Here is a 9514-nt window from a genome sequence, read left to right on the forward strand (position 1 = left end):
CAGAATTAGCTATAACTTAAAATACAACAAAATTACATGTATTATGTATTAGAAAAAATTTTTAATGCAGAATTTTGTTCTCATTTTTGACACTTAAGTACCCTGTACTACAATACAAGATTTTTTGACCAAATTTTGAAGCAACTTTAACAATTCGTAATATTTAATAATAGGCAATTTATCCTTTTAGTTAAAATTTTGAATCTTAATTACAAAGAAACAGTATTATTATGACATATTACTATTTACCTTAAATACATTATACTACTTTATTTTCTCTCTTTCTTTCTCAAGGTATGAGTGTAGACCAGTCAATGAATTGGAACGTGAAGTTACTCCTTCAACTGTCACTAGAGACGAGACGAGACCTCCTCATCTCTCGCTCCTCCTTCTCCTTCATCTCTCAATACATCATCATTGTCAACAGTGACAACAGACTTACCTTCACCAGAGTAAGTCATTTTCAGTCATTCCTTATTCCTCTGTGCAGTTTTTGTGCTTATAACTAAACTGCTTACCAAATACTACAATTTTAATGCATAGAAGATGAATAGTATAATGTTTTCCAAATATCAACTTAAAATATGATTTATTTTTTGCAATATTTCCTTATAGCTCACAATCAGACACTGGATTAATATTGAGAGATAATAGTAATTCATCAGTACAACCACAGACTACAAGAGTAAGCCCCTATCATTATGAGGCCATATCTATTATTGCATTAAATGTACAGCACTGACTACTATCATATTGCAGTGTGGCTAAATACGTTATTACTTAGTGTATTTGTAGTTGCTTTATGAGTTTTTATTAATTTCTAGTCCTCATTGAGACCTACACCTGTGCTATCAGCATGGGCTGCAGTGAATCAGTTAGCATCATTACCTGTAGCTGATGAATTATCCCCTCCACCATCCTATGAGTCAGCACTCAATATAGCAACTGAGCCATTTGATAGACCACAGAGTGTTATAATAGTAAGATACATATTGAATACATTTATTGTTTGAATATCAGTCATGTATTGTGATTGAATGTTGATTATTGTAACCTTTACTATTCATGCTGTCTTTCTGTTTCATTGTAGCCTTCAAGGCTGAACGTTTCATCAGAAGCTACTCCACCTCTTTCAGCAAGACTAATTGATGGTAGTGAATATGCTCAGTTGGACTTCCCTTCCTCCCCTCTCCCTCCTCCTCCTCTTTATAATGATGAGAATTGTTGGTATAATCCTCGACCTGTTACTATGGTTAATAGTCCACCAGTTATTAATGGAGTGCAATATTCAACAGTATATACAACTAATAATATAAGAACTGGTTTTAATAGAATAACACTCAATCATTCACTTGTGTAATAATAAAGTATTGTATAATGATGTTGTGCTGTACATGCACACATACATATTCCAGCCTTTATAATTATCATTATAATTATTAACTTGTGTTTCTTGTTATTCTCATCTGGTCAAGTTTGCCATATGCTTCGCATTCTGATACCTTTACTCTTTCTTTATCAAGTTTTCCATACGCTTGGCATTCTGATACATTCACTTTTTCTTCCAATATGGCAGTGCTTGACAGAGCTGAGGTTCTCCTTGTATTTGTGCAATGCTCACTGTAAATATCAAAACTATTAATAATGGTTTATATTGTAGCAGGTATTACTTTGTTTTCTCCTCTTTAAGGCAAAGTATGAACAGAAAAAAATGATAGTTAAAAATACAATTGAACAAACACCTCCTGCAGCTGCACCTGTTGATGGAAAGTATGTACATAAATGAACATTAAGCTACTCTTATGATTACTTGTTGTGATAATTAATGTTTTATTAGTAGTATTCAAGTTGGTCATTTCTGTGGCAGTATAAGTAGAGGAAACAACAGTATCAGTCACTGTAGGAGCTACAATGCATCAATAGTGAGAAGTTATAAAGATAAAGTTAACATATCACATTCACTTACCTGCACTTAAGCTACTAGTCACCACTATGTCACTGATTGATGAGTGTACAGTAATACCAAGAGTACTCTTGGTAATACTGATAACTGAGTCTGTTATTAGGAATTTTGTCAAAGTTACATCATTTGATGTTATTGATATAACTGTCTCTGTGTATGTAGTAGTTTCTGTGATTGGTAATAGTTGAGTGCAATTGCATTCACATGGATCTAAAAAAACTAAAATAATATTATTATTGAGTTGCTTACTTGATAAACTTTTTGTCACATTTACAATTGTACTTAGTGAGCAGTTCCATCTGCCATCATACTGGCAGCATTGAAAGGAGAGAGATGTATCAATGTTGTTAGTGGTATAATTTCCAGTAGGCAATATCCCTGGTGGACTGTAATCGAAGAGATTCGTTTTGAATAGATATTTAATGTAGCCATTATATGAACAATGATCACAGCCAACAGAAATGTGGTCTCCTTCCTGTACAACCACTTCTAATGGTGCATTGAAGATCTGCCCATTGTTAAGAGACACTTGTACTTTGCCTGCATTAAAGAGAAAGATGATGTGTATGTGTGTGTGTGTGTGTGTGTGTGTGTGTGTGTGTGTGTGTGTGTGTGTGTGTGTGTGTGTGTGATAGTTACATGATTGAGTGAAGCTAAGTATGCAACAGGCAATGATAATATAAAGTTTCATTTTTGTTCAGATTTCTTTCAATTTATGATGTAGCAATTTCATCTTATTTATAGCTGTGCATATTGATTACAATGATTACCAAAGGTGTTCTTTCTCTTTCACTATCCTTGTGTATTAACAAATAAGGGATGTTCTATCACTCTCTCTAATAATAAATTGTTTGCATTCCTCATGATGTTCTAATCAATGACATATACTGTACATGTATAATAGTCTCGAGACTACATGTATAAGGCATATACACACATGCCAGTTTTTTAGGTGCTTGCTCTCAAACTCAGCTCAAACTGGATGCATAGCACATACATGTACCAGAAAATAATAATGAAAATGTAAAATTCTCTCTAAGCTATTTTTGATGAAATTTTATGCAGATCTACTGTAGTATTATTATTGTACCTAGTACAATATGCTGCTAATATAATGTGAGTTTTTGGTGCCTAATGTCATTTCAATTATCAACATATTCTAATATTAAGTACATTTCCAGCTTTTAAGTGAATGAATTAGCTGCATGCTTGTAGATCTATTTAAAGCAAAGTAATAAGTGAGGGTGGGTTAAATTGCTGGGCATGCATGGGTCAGCAGCAGGCACAGGGCTGTAATGGTTAATACTATAATAGTCTAAAAATATCATTAATTCAATAATAATTAGTAAATAGTAATTATTCAATAATTGAATTTAGTCTAATAATGTAGTGACCGAATGGAGAGAGCTTGATCTTTGTATTTTGTAACTATTGATTTATTGTAAAAAGGCTAAAATCTCTTCTGACAAAAATGGAAAGAGCATACACTTATATACAATCATATTACATCACAATGACAAAACGTTACACAACAATCAGAATCAGTATACATGAACTAATAAGCATAGTAAATCATAAGCATCAGCTAGAAGGAAAAGAAATAATATTGTACAGCAATACAAAAATAATAATAATTAATAATAGTAATAATAATAATTGTAATAACAATAGTAGTAGTAATAATCATAATAACAATAATAATAATACTAGAAATAACTGTAATCAAAATGCCTTAGAAAATAATAATAGGAATGAATACCAAAATAATATATCAATATATAACAAATAATAGCTAGCAAAAGCAATTTTGTAATAGCACAGCAGTACCAGCAGTCATTACAGAGTAGACTCTTGATCATCATCTTCGTTCCTGTGAAACTTTTCTGGAAAATTTCCTTCTGCACATTGTTTATTGTTTTCACAAGACTCTTTTGCGTTATTTCTTTTGCTTTTGTAGGACTCTTGTGCATGATTGCTTTCACTATCACAAGACTTGACTGTATTGCTTTTCTTAAAGTATAAAACTAAAAATATTTAAGTCACAAAATTTGTACAATAACTACTTACCTAATACTATCATAATAGTTATGATAATAATGATAATGATAGTAATTATGCTCCCCACAATCACTGCAATCAACTTGAACATGCTCAAATTATATGGCTCAATTGAATTTGTGGCTACAACTGTGTCACTGGGATATGCCATTTCACTTGCACTAGTAGTATCAGTAGTACTAGGATGTATAGTACTCTTAACATAACTGATAGAACTTGGTCCTTCTAAAGAAAAATTATTATCAGAATAAATGAAACAAGCTCACCAATAGCTTCCGATGAAACTGATGATACATTGCTGATTGTGATATTCCTAGTAACTGCAGGACCTTCCCAATTAACACAATCATCATTGGCACAATCATAGGCTTCAAGAACACAAGTCGCATTTTTCACTGTTTCATTTAAGCACTCTCTTCCTCCATTAAGTATAAAACTTTTCAGAAGTTCATTTGAGCAGTTAAGTTTAATTCGACATTTACTAATGTTGGAACCATCCACATACTCTGTACGTAAGCAGTCGTTTCCATCATCATTGTTGATGTCTTGGACATCAAATGTACCTTGTTTACAAAAAGTTTTAATATACCACACACATTAGCTTACTCAATTCCCCTATGTTTGCCGATTCAAATACCTTTGCTTGCCTTTGGAATGCTTTAAGCGCTATGGTTACATTGTAACGAGAATCTTCTTTCATAACAATAGGATCATTTGATAATAATTCCTCATCATTAACGTGTGTTTCCTTTGATGTGAATACAGTTTCTGAATCGCTTCTATTGATAAAATTAATTACAATAAAAGCATTACATCCAGTGTCCTCCTAAAATTATAAATACAAGTAATGCAAAATACAGTTAATAGTTATACCAAAATTTCCTTATGTTGCTGATTATAGTTAGATAATGAAATATTAGCCTTCCATTCATTGGCAATTCGACTTGGAATGGGATTAGAATAATTTAAACTAGAAAATGTTTCATCTACCACAACATATTAAATGCAAATAAATCCAATTTTCTTACGTATATAGTTCAAAACAGAAGAGGCGTTAACCACTGAGACATTCCCTACCCCAGCACTATTGACACCAGACACAGCCACAGTGTAATTGTAGTCAAGTATAAGAGAAATATTTCTGTTTTTAGTGAAAATTATATCCTTTGTACCAGTGTCTTGATTAGTGATGTTAATCTGGTACCCTAATATCGGCACACCTGGCAAAGTGAATGGAGAGTTCCATGTTATTTTTACTTCGCAGGGCCCATTAGTCACTTTGGTCAACTCAAAACTACCCAAGGTTCCTATTACACATAATTATAAAAACTAAAACTGTAACTAAACAATTTGTACCTTGAATAAGAAGTACAACTGGATCACTAGTATAAAATGTAACAGGCTGAGATGGATACCTTGCAATGCAGTAAATAAAGCTTCCATTAAGGGAAATATCATTAACAGAAACGACAAGATTATTTTCATCACGAAAAGCAAACAATGGCAGCAGTCCTGTTTCCCATGCCACTTCCATGGCTTCATTTGGCTTGATACAAGTAATATTGATGGTTCCTCCAAGATATGTTGTAACAACTGGTGATGGTGCAATGACAGGATTGCCAGCTAGATCATAAATAAAATTACAATAAACAAGTGAACAAATGAATAAGCTTCACAGTCATACCACAATCACACCACAATCATGCCATACTGCACAAAAACCTGATTTTGATTTTTAGGTCTAATTAATTTTTTTGTTTAGTTTTTTGTTTGTTTTGCTGTGTTTTCTTTTTCCTATAATACAATTTTTATGCAGGGGATGATGCATACTAGCTAGACAATAAAAAGACAGCTAAACATGCAACTATTTACCTGTAAAATTAATGTGCGATAAAAATGTAAACAATGTAAACAGTGTTACTAAAAATTATTGTTGATTTTTTAGTCATTGTAACTGTCATTGTATTGTATATATCTGGAATCAGTATGGAATTTTGAATTTTACCAGTTTTGATGGAACTTTTATATGCTGCATAGCAAATGTACCTCCAAGGTAAGTTGTTAATAGCATCAACAGAGTGACTTCCTGCAGAAAGAGCCATCTGCTAGATATCCTCTTATCACTATGAAGAGAGCTATTTGACCCTGCCATTGAGTTGTTGATCCAGTTGCTACAACAAAAAAAGGGTGGATCAAATAATAATTATATTCATTGCATATGCAATGACAATGACTACCATATAGGGGTTATATTTCACTGGTAATAAATTTCGTGAATTTTGCATTTTCATTAAATTTGCAAAATTAAATTCCACAAAAGAGGTGTGGCACACTAGGAAAAATGGCTGCAGAAGGTAAGATTTGCGAAAATTTATACCAACAAATAGCAAATCTGAACAAATTCGCGAAATTTTATACCAACAAAATAAAACCCCTATACGGTATCAGCATTTTGGAGATGAACTTCTACTACTTGCAACCTTGTCTCAAATGTAGCATGGGCCCCCAGGCACTAATATTTTCAATGAATATGATTATAATAATGATTAATAAATAATTTTTTCACATACGGTATCCATCCCCGATGTAAATTACTGATAGCAAGAAGGCCTCAAGATCAAAGGTGCTGACACCACCTGGCATTTCTCTGAGTGCTACAAGGTACCAGACATAGCACATATACTCAAATTCTATCTACTCTGTATCTACTTGTATTTTAATTTTTTTAACCGGTATTTACTTGTATTCACTTTGTAAGTAGATGTGTATTTTCATGTATTTTTGTCTACTAAAAATATGTCACTTATTGCAAAAAGCATCCAGTTATTCACTTATGATACAAGCCATGTGGACACTGAAATTTCATACAAAAAAATGTGTTCTGTTGAAAATAAAAATGCACAATGGCTACCTGCCTTATTGGGGCGAGCATGAGCGAGACCCACTCTAATCTGTCTAGGTCTATTTCATTACGTCTTGTTTGTGAACAGAAGATAACGATTTATAAATCAGTATACTATTAATAAATTTGGACCTGTGGACAAAATTAATTTAGAGGGTGTGGTCACAAGGAACAAGATGGCGGAAATTTCAACGTGACAAACTTAGATTGAGTTTCTAACAGTTAGATAATAGAGAGGGGCTGTCTAAAACACCTTTAAAGGCTGAAGAACTTAAAAGCAGTTTGATCTAAGACTCCTCTAGATTACCGTATACTGGGAAATTTTCGAGTAGCCAAATTTTTGCGAATTTCGCGTTTTTTGCTTCGTCGCGAAAATAAAAATCGCGAAATTCTAAATTTCCATTGCCACGTGGTGGAGTTTACAGGCTATTCGCGAAAATATTATTTCGTGAAATCTTACAAATGCAAAATTCGTGAAAATTTAGCGACGCAAAAATATCCCAGTATACGGTAGTCCTCTCATTAAAAAAATTAAAATTAGGAGAACAGCTTGATTAGAAGTTTAGCTTGGCACTGGCATTTCTCAGAGTGGCAGGACAGTTCATTCTTGTCTCTTTTACTGGGTCATTTTGGTCAGTTGTGTTAAATGGTGTGTTTGCTCTGTTCAGACCCTGCTGGGCCATGAGGATGGGGTCTAAAATTCTGAATATGCATGCACGCTAAGAGCTGGATTGATTTTATTTAGTTCAATCTTATTTCAAACAATGTTAATTGATGGAATCTTGATTAGAAGTTTAGCTTGGTACATTTTCTCAGTGTGGCAGGACTCATTCTTGTCTCTTTTACTGGGTTATTTTGGTTGTGTTAACTGGTGTGTTTACTCTTTTCAGACCCCGGCTATGAGGCCAGGGTCTGAATATGAATGCAGGCTAAGAGCTGGATTGATTTTATTTAGTTCAATCATATTTCAACTGTTAAATGATGGCTCATGCCCGCCCCTTCAATGTTTACATTCACCTAATTAGCACTAAAATGGAGAAGAATAAGCATTAAGAATCAGTCTTTTAAGCTTTTCAGATGATTATTTTAGTATGAATATAATACATGAAAATATCTGAAAATAAAGGAGAATATTTTAGGCTGCTCTCCACTATCTACTACTATCTACTTGAGCCAGAAAATTCGTGTAGATATTCATGTATCGTGTATATATGTGCTATGTCTGCAAGGTACTACAGACCCAAAAGCAGAATTTATAGAAAGTATGGAGGCCAGACTACATAAAGACCAGGTAACTCTTGCTGCAGCATAGTTTTCTTGCTATGCTACTTTGGGTTTGATCAGCCTTTGATGTGGAGAACTTCTTGCCATCAGTAATTTATATTGTGGGTGGCTACCGTGAATGATTTACTAAAAATAGTCTTAGCGACTAGGGGTCTATATCTGCTAGCTTTTATTCTAGTTAATACCCATGCTCAGTTGCTTGCAAGATAGTCCAGGATTTTAATTATTGCTTGAGCATTTGTGTTTGTGTTTTGATTATTATATAGGCAATAGCCTATATGTAGGATTCAGGTGGATTTTTCAAGATGGCGGTTGTTTTTAAAACACTTAGAACTCTTTTATCTTACATTGTATAGCCTTATAAATGGCTTAGATGAGCTCTCCTTCACTGAGCGATTCTCCTGGTACCTTAAAAGTGGACTGTAAGCTAGCGGGAACAACAGGCCCAAATTCAAATTTATAGCAAAATTATTCAGACTTTTCTTCTTCTTTCATCTTTCTTCTACACACCCATTAATCTTTTAAGCCAGAGAACCGCTCAAGTTAGCTTTTACATCATTCCTTTGTGCTTGGGCCAAGGACCACAAAGGTAGTTTCAAGAAGAAGCAAGGACAAAGAACAAAATGGAAGACAAAATCCAGCTGCAGACACAGCATGGGTTTGTGGTTTGACGCCATTTTAATTTATGTGCACATGATCAGCATGAAATAATTAACCTAACAACACAATCATAACAGAAAGTAATTTATTACATTAAAAAAAAGAATGAAAACAAGTAAATAAAAAAACATTAAAAATGAAAAAAATAATAGGATTGAATTGGGAAAAAGTAGGGAAACAAGTGAGTACTTGCAAACTGGTGTGGTAAGAAATCCTACACCACTGCATGAAAAGATAAAGGCTTCATAGTGCTATCATAGTTGGCTGTGTGGATAATTGATGTGCTTTTATCATGCAATGGTGTAGGATTTCTTACCATACCAGTTTGTAAGTATCGTATATCGGGTATATTTCAATGCATTAATAATTTTGGAAAAAGCAATCCATTGCGAAAATAAATATTATGAAATTTTAAAATATGCGGATAAAAAGGAATAGAAGATATGTGGTATTGTGCAATTAATATGAACATGTGGCTTGATAACTATCCATGGCTACATTCTAGTCTAACTCGAAGGCCATAAAGAGCCTTCTTTGCCAGTTAGAAGTGTTGCTAAGGTTGATTCAGATGTGGAGAAGTCAGCAAATGCTTTGATTGACTTACCAGGCCAGGTGGTTGATGGAAATAATAGCAAGTAAAATATTTT

General features: G+C 33.5%; 2 protein-coding genes across 3 annotated transcripts in view; one reads left to right on the forward strand and one right to left on the reverse strand.

Annotated features, from left to right (window-relative positions):
* The window catches only part of LOC109585743 (ras guanine nucleotide exchange factor K-like), a 7764-nt gene extending 6382 nt beyond the window's left edge, over window positions 1-1382 (forward strand). The window contains exons 6-8 of the mRNA XM_020001869.1: window positions 616-685; window positions 825-980; window positions 1091-1382. Of these exons, the coding sequence (XP_019857428.1) occupies window positions 616-685; window positions 825-980; window positions 1091-1360 (496 nt within the window). The 3' untranslated portion in view covers window positions 1361-1382. The remainder of the gene's footprint in view (window positions 1-615; window positions 686-824; window positions 981-1090) is intronic.
* A 2313-nt stretch (window positions 1383-3695) lies between these two features.
* LOC109585745 (uncharacterized) overlaps window positions 3696-9514 on the reverse strand; it is a 7906-nt gene continuing 2087 nt past the window's right edge. Inside the window, exons 2-9 of one of the 2 annotated variants that reach the window (XM_020001871.1) lie at window positions 6068-6192; window positions 5378-5644; window positions 5050-5328; window positions 4895-5007; window positions 4628-4847; window positions 4288-4584; window positions 4031-4246; window positions 3696-3987 (exon numbers count right to left, since the gene is read on the reverse strand). In XM_020001871.1, coding sequence (XP_019857430.1) covers window positions 3800-3987; window positions 4031-4246; window positions 4288-4584; window positions 4628-4847; window positions 4895-5007; window positions 5050-5328; window positions 5378-5644; window positions 6068-6173 — 1686 coding nt within the window. In that variant the 5' untranslated portion in view covers window positions 6174-6192 and the 3' untranslated portion in view covers window positions 3696-3799. Of the gene's footprint in view, window positions 3988-4030; window positions 4247-4287; window positions 4585-4627; window positions 4848-4894; window positions 5008-5049; window positions 5329-5377; window positions 5645-6067; window positions 6211-9514 lie in introns of those variants that run through there. The other variant, XM_020001872.1, reaches the window with a different exon arrangement.

This window comes from Amphimedon queenslandica, unplaced genomic scaffold, assembly GCF_000090795.2.
Source record: "Amphimedon queenslandica unplaced genomic scaffold, v1.1 AMPQUscaffold_13016, whole genome shotgun sequence".
In the NCBI taxonomy this organism is placed as follows: domain Eukaryota; kingdom Metazoa; phylum Porifera; class Demospongiae; order Haplosclerida; family Niphatidae; genus Amphimedon; species Amphimedon queenslandica.